Source organism: Chrysochloris asiatica, unplaced genomic scaffold (assembly GCF_000296735.1).
Source record: "Chrysochloris asiatica unplaced genomic scaffold, ChrAsi1.0 scaffold00092, whole genome shotgun sequence".
NCBI lineage: Eukaryota > Metazoa > Chordata > Mammalia > Afrosoricida > Chrysochloridae > Chrysochloris > Chrysochloris asiatica.
The window spans coordinates 5,202,733-5,219,778 of NW_006408610.1; the positions used below are offsets into that span (position 1 = coordinate 5,202,733).

At 46.5% G+C, this 17,046-nt stretch overlaps 1 protein-coding gene across 1 annotated transcript in view; it reads left to right on the forward strand.

Moving 5' to 3' along the window:
- HCN4 (hyperpolarization activated cyclic nucleotide-gated potassium channel 4) overlaps window positions 1-17,046 on the forward strand; it is a 55,432-nt gene that overhangs the window by 18,624 nt on the left and 19,762 nt on the right. The window contains exon 2 of the mRNA XM_006866509.1: window positions 11,948-12,371. Within this exon, the coding sequence (XP_006866571.1) occupies window positions 11,948-12,371 (424 nt within the window). The remainder of the gene's footprint in view (window positions 1-11,947; window positions 12,372-17,046) is intronic.

The following is a 17,046-nucleotide window of genomic DNA, read 5'->3' on the forward strand; positions in this document are numbered from 1 at the left end:
ACCATGGCCTGGATCAGGTGCTCTTGAACACTTTAAGGAGGCCTTCTGCAGCAGATTTGCTTAATGCAATATGTTGTTTGATTTCTTAGCTGCTGCTTCCATGAGTGTTGATCATGGAAAAAAGCAAAATTAAGTCTTAGGCAACTTCAATCTTTATTTATCATGACGTTATTTGCTGGTACAATTGTGAGGATTTTTGTTTTCTTTATAGGTGACACTGTGGGTTCATGTGCTGTACTGTAAAGTCGTTTAAACCACAAGGTCAGCAGTTCAAGCTCACCAACTGTTCCTTGAAACCCTATACAAGGTCACTATAGGTCGGAGCCCACTCAACAGCACTTAACAACAACAACAACACATACTTAAAGCTGCAGTCTTTGATCTTCATCAATAAGTATTTAAGTTCTCTTCATTTTCAGCAAGCAAGGTTATATTATCTGCATATTGCAGGTTGTCAATGGGTCTTCCTCCAATCCTGATGCCACATCATCTCCTATTATTTGCTCAACATACAGATTAAATACTTATGCTGAAAGAATACAACCCTGGTGGACACCTTTCCTGATTTTAAACCATTCAGTATTTCCTTGTTTTGTGTGTACAGCTGCCTCTTGGTCTATGTACAGTTGTTCACGAGCATAATTAAGTGTCTTAGAATAACCATTTTTGCAATGTGTATCCATATCTTGTCATAATCCACACAACAAAAAAACTTTGCCTAGTCAGTAAAGCACAAGTAGACATCTTTCTGGTATTCTCTGCTTTCAGCCAAGTTCCAACTGACATCAGCAATGGTATCTTCAGACCATGTTCTCTTCTGAATCCGTCTTGAGTATCTGGCACTTCCTTGTTGATGTACTATTGCAACCATTTTTAATTATCTTCAGCAAAATTGTACTTGCATGTGATATTAATGATATTATCCCATGATTTCTGCATTCTGTTGGGTCACCTCTCTTTGCAATGAGCATAAATATTGATCTCTTCCAATCAACTGGCCAGGTAGCTGCTGGCCAAATTCCTTGACATAGATGAGTTAGTGCCTCTAGTGCTGTATCAGTTTGTTGAAAGATTTCAGTTTATATTTCTTCAATTCCTAGAGTCTTGTTTTCCACCAATGCCTTCAGTGCAGCTTGGATTGCTTCATTCACCATCATTGGTTCTTGATCATATGCTTACTACCTTTTGAAAGGGTTGAGCATCAATAATTCCTTTTTGATACAATGACTGTGCATACCTTCTGCACCATTCAATATTTTGTAAGCTTTCTGCATCATTCAATATTTTGCCCATGTTGTTGTTGTTAATTGCCATCAAGTAGTTTTGACTCATAGCAACTCTTTATAGGGTTTCTGAGGAACAGCTGATGGGTTTGAACTGCTGACCTTGTGGTCCAGTACATTATCCTGCAGCACCACACCAGGGTGCCATTTTGCCCATGGAATCTTTCAATATAGCACGTCGAGGCTTGAATTTTTTTTCTTCAGTTCTTTCAGCTTGAGAAATGCTGAACATGTTCTTCCCTTTTGGGTTTCTAACTCCAGGTCTTTGCACATTTCTTTGTAATATTTTGTTTTGGCTTCTCAAGCTTCCCTTTGAAATTTTCTGTTCAGCTTTTTCACTTCCTTATTTCTTCCATTCACTTTAGCATCTCTATGCTGGAGAGCAAGTTTCAGAGTCTCTTTTGATATTCATTTTGGTGTTTTCATTCTTTACTGTCTTCTCAATGAGCGTTTGTTTTCTTCCCCTATGATGTTCTTAATATCATCCCACAACTCTTCTTGTCTTTAGTCATTAGTTCTAATGCATCAAATCTGTTCTTGAGATGGTCTCTAAATTCAGGTGGGATATATTCAAGGTCATATTTTGATCTTGTGAATTTGTTTTAATTTTCTTCAGCTTCTGCCTGAACCTGCATATGAGCAAATGACGGTCTGTTCCACAGTCGACCCTGGTTCCACAGTCTGCCCCTGACCTTGTTGTAGCTGATGATATGTAGCTTTTCCACCGTCTCTGCCCACAGATGTAGTCAGTTTGATTCCTCTGTATTCTGTCTGGTGAGGTCCATGTGAGTAATCACCTTTTATGTTCTTTATAAAACTTATTTGCAATGTAGAAGTCATTGGTCTTGCAAAGTTCTATCATGTGATCTCCAGCATAATTTCTATCACCAAGGCCATATTTTCCAACTATTGATCCTTCCTCTTTTTTTTCCAACCATTGTATTCCAGTCACCAATAATTATAAATACATCTTGATTACATGTTTGATCAGTTTCCGATTGAAGACGTTGGTAGAATTCTGAAATTTCATCATCATTGGCTTTAGTGGTTGGTGCATAAATTTGAATAATAGTGGTATTAAATGGTCTTCCTTGTAGGTGTTTGGATGTTACCCTATCAGACAGCATTGTACTTGAAGATGGATCTTGAAATGTTCCTTTTGATGATGCAACACCATTCCTCTTTAATTTGTCATTCCCAGTATAGTAAACCATATGATTGTCAGATTCAAAATGGCTAATACCAGTCTATTTCGGCTGATTAATGCCTAGGATATTGATCTTTATGCTTTCCGTTTCATTTTTGACAGCTTCCAATTTTCATATAGTCATACTTCAAACATTCCATTTTCTTATTGCTAATAAATGTTTGCAGCTGTTTTTTCTGATTTTGAGTTGTGCCACATCAGCAAATGAAGGTCCCGAAAGCTTTACTCCATTTGCATCATCACTGCCAACTCTACTTTGAAGAGAAGTCAGCTATTCCCCAGTTGTAATTTGAGTATTTTCCAACCTGAGGGGCTCAGCTGCCGGCACAATATCTGACAATGTTCTGGTGCTATTCATAAGGTTTTCAGTAGCTAAACATTCAGAAGCATCCATCGCTCCTTCTTCCTAGTCTGTCTTAGTTGGAAAGCTCTGCTGACACCTGTCTACCATGGGTGACCCTCCTGGTATTTAAAATCCCAGTGGCATAGCTTTCAGCATCACAGCAACATGCAAGCCACCACAGTGTGACAAACTGACAGACAAGCAGATGAAACTAAGGATCAAGAAAGGAATGAACTGAAGAGCATCATTAGACTTAGCAGCAAGGTGTGTAACAGTGCTGCTGCTGAAAAGCCAGGGGAGTATGGGGGGACTGAAATGAATGTGGGGACAGTGACACTTTTTTTTAAGAAGCTAGAGTCGGAAGGGGACAAAAGATAAGGCAGTGGGATCCAGGGAAGGAGTTTTCTTTCTTTCTTTTTAACTTTAGAGAGCTTAAAAAGAAAAAAGAAACCAGTGGGAAAGGATGAGTAGAGAGATTGAAGATATAGGCAAGATAGGGGTAATCTATAGATTAAGGCCCCTGGGGAGGAAGAAAGGGAATGGAATTAAGAGGGCACATGGAAAGGAGGGGAGGGAGATGAGGGCAATGGTAGTAGAAAGAACAAGAGGACATTCTGGTAGCTTGTCTTTTTTTTCTGTGAAGTAGAAGGTGGTGTCATCTGCTAAGAAATGAGGAGGAAAGTAACGGTTTCAGAGCTTGCATGAGAGAGAACATCATTTGAAATAGCTGCCGTGGGGATGGGGAGAGAACAACGTGTACTTGAATCTCCATGAAGGACAACCTGGCAGATGTGAGCATCCTGCTGAGTTTGGAAGCTGTGATGAGGAAATTGAGGCACCCAGAGCTAAAGGATATTTAGTAAGACTGGTCTGAGGTTGTGGGGTTTCCTGCACTGGTCTGGTGTAAATACCAAAAGGGTTGATGGTGGTCACAGTCCAGTGTTGTGGGTTTTCTGAGGTGGATGTCAGAAGGACAGGGGCCAGGCAGGTCAGAGTATGGGCACAGAGAGTGTGGTGAGCTGGACCAGGATGTCTAAGTTGGGAAGAGAAGACAGGAAGATTTTGATGGCAGAATCAGAAGTGTCAGCTGACTGGCAGGACAGTAAAAATCTGGTCTTCTTGTTGTCAACTGCTGTCAAGTCAGTCCTGAGTCATGAGGGAATGAGGCTGTGCACAACAAGATTGACTGTTGTGATCCCCGCCCCCAGGGTTTTCTTTGGCTGATTTTCTAGAAGCAGATTGCCAGGCTTTTCTTCCTAGAGTTTTACAGTCTGAAAGCTCTGCTGACACCTGTTCAGCATCATAGCCACACCGAAGTCTCCATGGACAGAAGGGTGGTGGCTGTTCTTGTTGTTAGGTGCCATTGAGTCGGTACCCTATCACAACAGAATGAAACACTCCCCGGTCGTGCAGCAACCTCACAATCATTGCTACATTTGAGCCCATCACTGTTGCCATTGAACCAGTCCATCTCGTTGGGGGTCTTCTTCTTTTCTGCTGACCCTCCACTTTACCAAACATGATGTCCTTCTCCAGGGACTGGTCCCTTCTGATATCCATGATGTCCAAAGTATGAGATGTCCCTCCGGATGTTCCTGCTGATGTCCAAAATAGGAGAGACAATGTCTGGCCATCCTGGCTTCCAATGAGCATTCTGGGTGTGTGTCCAACCTACATTGGTTTGTTTTTTGGCAGTCCATGGTACTTTTAATATTCTCCTGCAACGCCACAACACAAATGCATCAATCCTGTGGAACAGACCATCAATTGCTCATATGCAAGTTCAGGTGAAGTCAGGACAGAACAAAGGTTTATTTATGGAAGGAGGTGCAGGGTCAAGGAGTGAAGAAATTGAGTATAAACGTGCTGTGGAATTTGGCATAGGAGAGAGGAATGGGAGAAGGCTCAGAACACAAAGGGCCTGAGTTTGGGGGAGATAAAATACTACTAGCAGGATGTATTCCTCTGCATAGTGTTTAGAAGTAGGACTCTGGAGTCAGGATGCTTGGTTCTGAATTCTTGTTTTACCATATATAGCAAATATCTCAATTTCTTGAGTCCCAGTCTCTCATCTGTAAAATGGGCATAATCATAGTATCTACTTCATAGGACTGTTACATGAAATAATCCATTTAAGGAACTCTGGCTGGCAGATATTAAGTACCCAATAAGTGTTGGCTGCTACCCTTCTCCATCCCTATCATTATCACCTTGGTAACTGTTCAGAGGGCCTGGAGGGGCAGGTAGGAGGGAAGCGAAGCAAGAACAGCTGAGGATGGCATTGAGGTTTTGAGCCTGGGCGATTAAAGTGCTGACTGTATTGTTCAGCTTTGGGGAGGAAGATGCTGAGTTCAGCTTTAGACTTCTTGAGTATCAGAGACAGCAGGCCCTCCAGGTGGACGCATTTCTCAGGCAGGTGGGAATGCAGGTCTGGTGTTAGGAGCAGTGTCTGGGAGGGAGCTGTCTGCACCAGGGTGAGAGATGGGACCTGAGAGAAAGCATGGCTTGAGTCCACCTTGCAGGGACATAGCGTTGCATGGGAGAAAACCCCTGTCCTGGCTGACCCTACAGTGAACCTGGAGATCTAAAACCAGGACTCAAACTAGGCTGAAGCTCAATTGATGAAGAGGTTGGGAGGACCAGAAGAGGTAGCATAGCCGATGAATCTTAAAAAATGGAAACAAGTTTAATGGGGAAAAAGAAACTATGACATTTTCTTTCTTTGAATTGAAAGAATCCCCATTTGTGCCAAATGTATGCCAGTGTGTACATAGGTATAAAGGGGGGTACATAGAGGAGTGTGTTTAAAAAATGTGCTCCTGGGTGTGTGTGCTTGTGTGTACATGTGTGTTTGTAGTTGTATGTGTGTGTGCGTATGGACACGTGTGTGAGAGAGAGCATATGTGGTTGCAGGCAAGTACTGTTCCATAAGGACAAGAGAAGGCCATCCTTGCTCTGGGTCCTTCGCTTCTGCCCCTTTTTTATCACCCATCATGTCTTCTTCAGGCTCCCTGGAAGAAGAGGACCCTTGGTCTGTTCCTTGAATCTCTTAGTTTGTGGCCAGGAGCCTCCTGTCTTCTCTTTTCTCAGTTCCCTTGACCTTCCTCTCACATCAAACGATGCAATGTTCCAGATACTAATGGAAAAGAACTGTTTGGCTATTCCCCATCCCCTATGTCTTCTCGATATGGGATTGCCCCCTCTAAAGCCAATCTTGAGGCTCTCCCCTCCTGCCAAGAGGCCACCTGCCTACCTGGATGAATCTGCCAGTCCAGGTGGAAGGGTGATTCAGGATTGAGGGAGAACAAACCTGGGGCTGGTGACTGAGGGCTGGGATCCAGGGCTGGGTCTGGTCTAGGGCTGAAACTGGGCTACAGCTTCCGGAGCTATAGTTGGTGTCTTGTTGACTGGGCTCCTTCTCACTTTAGAGAGAGCTAGAATTGGGAAGGTCGCTCTGACTTTGGGAAGACTGAGGCCTTTAATTCAGACATATGCTAACTCCAACTTGACCTTGTCTGGCTGTCCAATGTTTTCCTGCCAGGTTATGACACCTGATATCCACCCATGGATTATGGGATTTATTCATGGATAATTCTAGGGGTCTGGTATGGTGGGGAGCAGTGGCCATCCAGTGTGAAATTTTAGAAATGTTGTTATCCTCTTCTTTGTAAGCCTTAGTTTCCCTTCCTACAAGATGAATGTAGCTGTACCCTAAGTATCAAGTTGCTTTTAACACCCTGAAAGCTGTGTGAGCCCCTCAACTCGGGAAATACCTTGGAAGGCCCTGGCATCAGGAGGATGGGTCCTCTCAGTGCCTCTGGGTGTGTAATCCTTTCTTTTCCTCTCTGGTCTGTGGAGCAGGGGTTAGACTGGGGCAGTGGTAGGCAACTCTTAGCTAGCCAGAACTGCTATAATGGAAATACCACAAGCCAATGTCTCTAACAAATAAAATTTTATCCTGTCACAGTTTGGAAGGTTAGAAGTCTGAATCCAGAGCACTGGCTCTGGAGAAAGGTCCTTGTCACCTTTCAGTATTGGTAGGCCCAGCATTCCTTGGAGATTCCCATGTGTCTTGACATCAGTCTTTTCATGGATAGGAGCTTCACATGCAGAGACCCCAAGCCCGAAAGACACACTCCACTCTTGGCTTTTCTTTCTTGGTGGAAGGAGGTCCCCCGTCTCTGCTCCTTTATCTTTGCAAGCTAACAGGTGAATATACCATACCTCTGGGAATTGGTCTTACATTGGATCAGGGTCGGGATGGGATTAGGGGTGGTTAATCCCATCCTTAATCTTTTTACTGGTTTATCTCATCAGGTCACATCATGGGGGAATCACCACATAACTGCCAAACCACTGAGAATCATGGCCCAACCAAGCTGACACATATTTTAGGGGGACACAGTTCAATCCATGACAACTACCTCCCCAGTGTGATTCATAGGTGCCAGAAAGGCTCATCAGCCTCCCCACATCCCAGTGAAGTGACTAAAACCCCTAGATGAGACCCTGGTATTTCCCAGACCGCTCTAAATCTTGAATCTGTCTCTCTCTAGCTCTGTGGTCTCGGGCAGGTACTTCTTCTCCCTGAGTCTCAGTGGCATCACCTATAAATCACAGATAACAGGAGTCATCTTGGTTCTGGTGGGAGGATTGAAGGAAACACTACTTGGAAAGTAAGTGATCAAAAGATGTGGAGTGTTTGGGGCTCTTTCTGAGTGAAGACTTTTTCAGTCACCAAGGATACCCCAGTGAAAATGCCCAAGAACGTGAAGGAATAACCTGAGATGTTCTGACTACCAGGATGGGAGTGGAGAGGGGCCAGGGGCCCAGGTTGCTTGTGGATATTGCTTCCTGGATTGGGACCTGCTAATTGGGGCTGGCTGACTCGGCAGACGCTGTCCATGGTGCTGAATGACATTTTTGACTGGAGCAGCTGTGCTTTCAGAGATCCACACAACTTTCTGGCAAAGAGTAATAAGAAACAGTAGTCCCTGCTCCAAGGGCAGCTCCCAAAGCCCAACTCCTCTCATAGTCTCCAGGAACACTTTCTGGCCTTGTTCTTCTAGGCCACCTTTTTCAGATGCTTGGGCTGTATGGAACAGTCTCTTACATCACTGCCTAAGTTGTCTTTTCGTGAGACTTGTCCTATAAATACGATCTTTGGTGGCACAGTGGATTAGGTATTGGGTTGTGGACCACAAGGGCTGTGGTTCAAATCCACCAGATGCTACGTAGGAGGAAGATAAAGCTATCTGCTCCTGTTAAGTTTTAGTCTCAGAAAACTTACATAGGGTCCAGCAATGAGCTGGGATTGAAGTGATGGCTGCAGGTTTGGCCCTCTAGCTGGACCTGAGTTTTCTGGGGTCAGGCCATCTGTTTGCCCAGGTAAGTAGGTTCTGTTGTCTGTTGTCACCCCTGACTTTCCCCCACTAGCCCACTTGGCATCCCTGACCCCAGTGGACACTTTGCTTTGGCTTTTTCTTGGGAGTTTCAGTTCTCTTCCTCCCTCACCTCTTCCCTGTGAACTTGTTCTTGAATTATTGATTTGCTTCTATAATTCAAGGTTTGAATTTTTAACTTGAATTATTTATTTATTCATTTATAGTGAGGCATAGGTCAAAACACACTACAAATAACAATACATTTAATCATCATCACAACCCTGCTAGGTTACTGTCGCTAGTTTCCATTGTGCCAACTTTCTTATTTGTGGCTGTCTTGTGCCCAACTGAACAGCATGTTGCCCAGTCCTATGCCATCTTCACGATCCTTAGGATGCTGAGTCCACTTGGGGCCACTCTTGAGTTTTGATTGTCTTCCAACCTAGGAGGCTCATCTTCCAGCACTAAATTGGACAATATTCTATTGTGATCCATAGGGGTTTTATTGACTGCTTTTCAGAAGTAGATTACCAGGCCTTTCTTCATAGTCTGTCCTTAGTTTACAGTGACCCTGCTGTTTTAAAAATATTAGTAGCTTACCTTCCAACATCACAGCAACATGTAAGCCACCACAGCTTGACAAACTGATGGATGGTGGCATAGGTCCAAACACATTATAATTAACAATTTATTTAATTTTATATCACTCCTGCTCATTCCCATTAAGCAGATGAAGAAACTGAGATAGAGAGATTAAATGACTTGCTAGGAAATGATGGAACCAGGAATCAAACCCCAGCTGGATGCAGAGCCCGTGGTTCTTACCACTGGATTCTGCTGCCTTTGGACCAGCTCCAGGATGCTCCAGGATTCATGATTTGAGGGAATGAATATTCTGGTATTCCCACTTTAACCTTGACCAAACCCCAGAAATATCCCTGAGTATCTGAAAACTCACAATTGAAACGATTAATCAGAATGCAAGGAAATGGGTGTTTTTGCCTCATGTAATTTGGTTTTATGAAGACCAGTAAATGCCAACATTCTTCTGTTAATTACTGTCTCGAATTTGGTCTGTAATTGAGCTAACTAGAGCTGGGGAGAGTGAAGAAATCCGCCTGAGTGGTGGGTCTGCCCGAGTCAGCATTCCCAGCCACCTTGTGCCTGCTCTGTTAATTTTAGAAACTCCTACAGCCCAGGGGGTATTATTAGCTTTATGTACAGAGGGTGACATGACCCTTCACGGCCTCTCCATTGACCTGGAAGATTAAATGAAAAGGAATGAAAGTAGTGTGTGTAAAGGGGTGTTTGCACACTGGATCGTGAATGGGGACACCTGTGCGTGGCAGCTGGTAGTATACGCCCCTGTCTTTGAATAATGTGCACGAGACTTGGTGGAGCAAGTACCCAGTTCGAGAGTGCCCCAAAGGAGCTGAGACCATCCTCCTGGTGCCCACGACTCCAAGCAGGATGCACTGTGCTCTGGGCAATGGGCTGGAAATATTGTTGGGATTTAGGCTGGGTTCTCCTAGCTGACATACAGGTACTGCAGCTGGAAAGAGGGCAGTGGACTGTAGAATTAGGGGAGGTGTGAAGTTGACCTTCTAGAACCAGTTTTAGGATAAGAAGCTTTAACCCCGTGAGGTCCTGTCTTCTGGTTCTGAAGAGTTTGCTTTCAAGGGAATTTCAGGGAGCTGAGTCCTGGTGTGGCGCTGTGGGTTAATGCGCCAGATTTCAAGGTTGGCTGTTCAAGCTCACCAGCAGCTCCTTGGAGATCCTATACAGGGTCACTATGGGTCGGAACCGACTCGATGGCACTTAACAACAACAACATCTCCTGGTGTGGTGCTGTAAGATAAGCACTGGACTGTGAACTACAAGGTCGGCAGTTCAAACCCACCGGCTGCTCCTCAGAAACCCTATACAGGGTCACTATGAGTTGGAGTTGACTTGACAGCACTTTGTAACAACAGCAACATCTTTCTGGAAGCTACCTTTCCCAGAGCTGTGTGATGTGGGGCAGCTGCCTGCCCACCTCCAGTGAAGCAGGACCTGCCCTTTCCTTGACTTCTGACATTTTCAGGCTCACTGACAAAACAATTTGTTGTGAAGTATTTTTTTTTTTTTTCTTCAAATCTAGAATGGTTTCAGCAAAGGCACTTTAGATTTGAAGTAGGAACCTCTGGAGACTAGAGGAAAGCTTGTCTGTTTTTTCTCCCACTTCCTCCTGACCTCCCAGCAGTGGAGAATTAGAGATGGATGGAAGGCGATTTCTCTTGGGAGAAGACATGCTCATTTGTTCCCAACTTAAAATCTGTATCTGCTACTGTGTAACTATCTAAATTAATAGCAGAGGGAAACCACTCTGCAGGGTAGGCCCTTGGTTGTCCCTGGAGTGGCTGGTAACTGGGAAGGGACCCTGGAAATTGTTGACCACACCTTCTAGAAGCAAGAATGTACCTTTCTGTGTCCTATCTCCAAACTCCAGAGGGGGCCCTGCAGGGCCAGGTGGTGGTGGTGGTTATGTGCCATGGAGTCGGTTCTGACTCATAGCGACCCTGTACAGGGTTTCCGAGGCTGTAAGTCTTTACAGGAGCAGAAAGCCTCCTCTTTCTCCCACAGAACAGCTGGTAGTTTTGAACTGCTGACCTTGCAGTTCGCAGCCCAATTCATAATCGCTATGTTACCAGAGCTCCTTGGGCCAGGTGGTGGTGGTTGTTGTCATGTACCGTGGAGTCGGTTCTGACTCATAGTGATCCTGTACAGGGTTTCTGAGGCTGTAAATCTTTATGGGAGCAGAAAGCCTCATCTTTCTCCCACGGAACCGCTGGTAGTTTCGAACTGCTGACTGTGAGATTAGCAGCCCGATTCATAACCACTACGCTACCAGGTAGACATCCCAATACTGACCTAGTGAATTGGCTTGAAATCTCCTCACATTGCACAACTTCTCAGAGGCTCTGTGACCCCTCAGGATGGACATGTAGGTTCTTTGAGGTCTTAGGAGAAATGATGCTCGAAACCCTGGTCTACTTACACTTCATTGCGTTGGGTGGTTGATACCTGAAATACTTCCTGTCTTTGATGCTGTCACCATCTCCTTGCCTCTGTTAGGATGTAAATCTGTCTAGGGAAAACACCAGAAATGCAGTGTGGGCGAAGCCAGGTCAGAATAATAGGTGTGTATGTGTGTTGGAGCTCCACTCCTTGTGGTACAGTGGGGAAACTAAGGCCCAAAGAAAAGACGACACCTGCTTGACAGCACACAACATGTCAGTGACAGAGCCTCCAGCCTCCCAGGCACCTTTCCTGACCACCTGTCTCAGGCCTTGACTGACCCTCAGAGAGGATGGGGAAGGCTGGCCTGAGCTTAGGGTGGTGTGAAGGAAACTGGTCTTGTTGCTAAAACAGCCGGTCACTACTATCTGGATGCTGTTGCATGGTATGCTTTTCAGCCTGCCTCTCATTGGAGATGGGGATGGGAGTAGGAGGTTCGTCATCAGGGATGGCAGGGCAGAGGGAACTTTAATGGGGAAAAAGTCTTCTGCTGTGTCTTCCCCTGTATCTTCTAGTCACCACATCTTGCCCTTCTACCGATGTGTCTAATCTCCCAGAGCATCTCAGAAGCTCCCAAGCCTTCTCACACATTTGCTCTCCTTTGGAGCTTTCTCTCTAACTCTAACTTATGATCCCACTCCCCTGGCGACTGATCCCCTGTGTCTTTGGACAGATTTTACTGGGACTTGACCATGCTGCTCCTGATGGTGGGAAACCTGATCATCATTCCTGTGGGCATCACCTTCTTCAAGGATGAAAACACCACACCCTGGATTGTCTTCAATGTGGTGTCAGACACGTTCTTCCTCATCGACTTGGTCCTCAACTTCCGCACAGGGATTGTGGTGGAGGACAACACAGAGATCATCCTAGACCCACAGCGGATTAAGATGAAGTACCTCAAAAGCTGGTTTGTGGTGGATTTCATCTCCTCCATTCCCGTGGACTACATCTTCCTCATTGTGGAGACACGCATTGATTCCGAGGTCTACAAGACTGCCCGGGCTCTGCGCATTGTCCGCTTCACCAAGATCCTCAGTCTCCTGCGTCTCTTACGTCTCTCCCGACTCATTCGCTATATTCACCAGTGGGAGGAGGTGAGTGGTCAGACCCACCCAATCTACCTAAACCTTCATAGGGGAAGGGGTATCTTTCAAGGGTTGACAGGTAATCTCAGATAGTTGGATATGGGCTGTCGGATTGTAGCAGGCATACCTGGTCCAAGAGGGCAAATATTAGTAATTTTATGACCTCTAACTGTGTGCTGTCTACTGTACAAGGCATTTTATACACTGTATCCCATTTCATTCCCTTAACAAACATAGAGAGTACTATATGGATGCATATAAGTACTCAGGTTTCTCATGAAGAAATTGAAAGACAGAAACATTAAGTGATTTAGATAAGGTCTCACAATTGGTGGATCTAAAATACGGACTTAAGCTAACTGACCCCTGAGCCTGCATTGTTAACCAGTACACTCTGTTGTCAGGGTTAAGAATTCATAAGCCCACAGACAATGTAAATGGATGCGAAGGACCAGCTGGGGTACAATAGGGATGTGGTGGACCAAGGAAAATTGGAAACCACACCTTCTGTCTGTACTGGTAAGCTAACTTTTGCCAATTGGGAGTGGGCCCAGGATTGCTAGGTCTCCAGATTCCTCAGAAGCAGAAATCTGGATTTTTGTGTAAACTTTCTTGGCAACTATGCTAGGTTGGGTTGTTATGGAGCAGACTCTGAGATGAGGATTTGCATGGAAAAATTTTTTTTCAAGTGTTTCCAGGAAAATCTGGTAAGGAGGTGGGAAAGAGGGGCAGGGAAGGGACGCAAGTCCAGCAAAGGTAGTTTACCAACCACAGTCCCACAGAAAGTGACTTTGACTCAGTCCTACAGAGCTCTGGGGAGAGTGGAGGTCACACTCCAGAGCTGTCCCAATGAAGACCAAGAAGCTGGTTCAGTGGTAGCATTCTTGCCTCCCATCTGGGAGACTCAGGTTTGATTCCTGGCCGGTGCACAATGACCACCTTGCTATCATCCGAGGCGTGCATATTGCTGTGATGCTCAACAGTTTTCAGCAGAGCTTGTAGACTGAGACAGTCTAGGAAAAACTGTCTGGTGGTTTACATCCAAAAATCAGTCAATGAAAACTCTATGGAGCACAATGGTCTGATCCCACTCTACATGGGGTCATCGTGTGTCAGGGGTCAACTCGACCTCAGCTAACACTGTCGTGCCAGCACTCCATACAGCCTGGAGCAGGCAGGCCACAGGTCCCAGCTATGGGGAGTGAGAGCACAGAGAAGCCCAGGGCCCAGAGGCTCTGAGCAGAGCACAGATTGAAGAAACGAAACCAATCATTGCAAAAGAACTGGGTGGGCCAACACTGGGACAAACCTACATCATTCGTGGCAACCAGCCTGCAGTCAGTCTGTGGGAGGAAGGATGACCTTACCTAGGCTTTGGTCTGTGTCTTCCACCCACCTGCACTGTCTATCATTGGCAGCGCAGCAGTAGGCCAGGCCAGCCTGAAGGTACCTGCTCAGTGAGCCCACGTTGGGATGTTGAGTGGGCTGTGACCTGGGGAAGTTTCTCCAGGGTGTTTTTCCCCCTGCATGGCTTGATTGGACAGAAGTCCCCATAATCAGAATATGAAAAGCATCCCCCCCTACTCTCCCCGACCCCCCATTAGCAGCCTGTGCCCCGGCACACTATACCCATGACTGATGGTTAGGGCTCCGGCAGATCCAGGCCAGAGACAGCAAGAGCACATGTACCGCAGGAGAAATGCCAACGCCAGCTTTACAGAATCATTTTGCTGCAGAAATTCTGTTTGACTTGGAGTATTTGCATTGTTCTGCTGACAGAGGGGCAATGACTTGTCCAAGGTCACGCAGCAGGCCTGTGACAGAGCTGGGAAAGAACCTAGCTAGTTAGTGCTTTTGTCTCCTAGCAGTGCGGCAGTCCCTGCTGGCGTAGCAGGATGCTCACAGGCTTTGCAAGCAGACTGATACCTTTAATACATGGGTTGAAATCCCATGTCCACCCTGCCTAGGTATGTGACCTTGGTGCCACCTTGCTTCTCTGAACCTCAGTCTCTTTATCAGCAAAATGGGAACAAGCAGTGCCTTCCTTAAAAGGTCCTGATGGGGGTTAAATGAGGCTTTGTCAATTAAGCCTTAGCACAGAGCCTGATGCAAAACAGCTGTTACATAAATGTCCCTCTGTACCCAGGTGTCGTAATAATTCTAGAATTCTCACCTTCAACGAGGGAGGCCCAGGTTTGATTCCTAGAGTGTACATTCCATGCACAGCCACCAGATGTCGGCCAATGGAGGCTGGGGTGTTCTAGAAAGTTCTAGGATACTGAACAGGTTTCAGTGGAACTTCCAGACTAGGCTGGAGTAGGAGGAAAGACCTACTCCCAAAGAAAAACCCTATGGATCATAGCGGTTCAATCTCCACCCCATCCTGGGGATGGCACAGGACTGAGCGGTGTTTTCTTCAGTTGTACATGAGGTCACCATGAGTTCAAGGCCGACTTGATAGCAGGCAACAGCAACAATATACTTTTACAGCATGTTTACTTTTTTTTGAATATTTTTACCCATTAATTCGTTAGTTCCTCATACCTAATTGACAAAGGAAAAAGGGCAGACTCTATTACCCCTGTGGTACTGCAGGATAATGCGCTGGCCTGCAAGGTCAGTTTGATCTGTAAGGTCGACGGTTCAAACCCACAGGTCACTCCTCAGAAACCCTATACAGAGTTGCTATGAGTCAGGACCGACTCAACCACATTTAACAACAACATCAAATGAAAAAACTGAGGGCCAGAGGATCCGCTGCCCTAAAAGTAGGATTTTTGATGTAGACCCTCTGGTTCCTCATTCCATGTATTTTCCAGTTCCTCGGACAACCTGAAGGGAGAATGACTACGGTTTGTCATCTTTCCATCTGTTGGCTGACATGTACCTTCGAGTGAATGGGCTTGGCTTAGTTCAGCAGGGCCCTCACTGAATTCTCATCCTGTTTCTGTCCTGTGTGGGGCACTGGAGCTAAAAGGGGACAGGGGAGACTCCCAGCTGAGATTGGGAAGGCAGGCAGTGGATGGGTGAAAGGGTTGAGTGAGAAGTTCTGTTTGACAGGTTCAGTTTGAGGTACTTGTGGGTCATCTGGAGTCTCTTGTTGTTAAGTGCTGTCAAGACGGTTCCAACTCATAGCGACCCTGTATAGGGTTTCCGAGGAGCAGCTGGTGGGTTTGAACCACCAACCTTGTGATGAGCAGTTCTGGGCTTATCCTACAAGATCACATCTGGAGTCTCTAGGTGGTGCAGATGGTTAATATGCCCTAGAGGCTGGAGTTTTGTGTCTACGCAGAGATAACACAGTGTGACTCTGACACACATGGGGTCACCAGGAGTTGGGGTTGACTTGGTTTGGTTTTTATTGGTGAGACATAGGTGCAGAGAGACGTTGGCATGTCTGAAGCCCCTCGGGCTGAGAGGAAACATTGCTTGAGGACACTCCGGGTGTGGAGAAGGAATAATGGCATGTTTCCCAGAATTCCCTGACAGGCATATCCTAGATGGCTATGCAGGACCAACCTAGTGTCCTGAGTCCCCAAGAACCCTGTGACCTTCTGTTTGTACAGACCCCACAGCTCGGTTGTCTCCAGGCCCCATCCTCCCTGGAGCCAACCTTGTTCTCTGAGGCTAGCCTCTGCATTTGGCTGTGGGAGTTCTGCAGAGCTGCCGTTGACTGGGCAGGGTGGACCCTGGAATAGGAGTTAAGCTCATCTGTTGTTTCTGCATCCTGAAAGCTCAGGCCCAGGGCTCCTGTGCTCTTTGTCTCTCTGGCCTGTCTGCCCTTTGGACTGTCCAGAACTGGTCACACAGGTTCAGGACCTGCCTTTCCCTGGGGTCGGCAGGGGCCACAGGAACCATAAGGACTTACCATTCTACCCAGTCTCGTGGGCAGGAAGGGACCACTCTCCCTTCCCACCCTTATCTCTCCTACCAACTGGGAAGGAAATTGCTTTGCACTGGTTTCTGTGGGTGCATAGTCCAGCCAAGGGCTCCTATTGGGCCCCTGGGATTGGATTGGGGTTTCCCAGCTGGCCCAAGGGAACCCTGTTTCTAGATTCTTAATGACCTGCCCCCGACTCCGGAGCTTCTTTCGGCCTCCCAGATTTGGCCAGACGTGGGGCAGCAGCAGGAAGATGCTTTGAGCCTCAGGTCCCTAAGGGATCTGATGAATGAGTAGTTAGTAGAGAAAGCCCTGCCCTGTCTCTCCTCCATTTCCCTGTGTGTTTTCCCAGCTGCCGGGCATGCGCTGATGCTCTCTGAGGCATTTTATACACTGCCCCCAGCTCCAGTCTTCCTTGGAGAGTTAGCTGCTCTTTTGGACTTTTTCAAATCTGACAGGACCAATAAGAGGAAGTCCGGGGTGGGGGCTGAGGAGCCTGCTTCCGGGAGAGGACAAAGCTTGCCTAAGATCTCCTGCTGAAGCTTTGGAGATGCTATACTTCTGATCCCCCAGGCTCTGACTCTTACTCCTCCAGCCCAGTCTGTCCCCCGAGTCAGAGATTCCCTGTTAGTGGCAGGAGGAGTGGAAGGTGGGCTGGGGCAGGTGAAGGCCACCACTTTGGAGAACTCCAGCCTCTGCCCCACCCTGGGTGAACTAGGTCAGCATCCTGCCTCCCAAGGCTCTCCCAGCCCAGCCTCTTCCCTCCCTCCGAGGTGCGAGCTTGTTATAGGCACAGAGGCTATT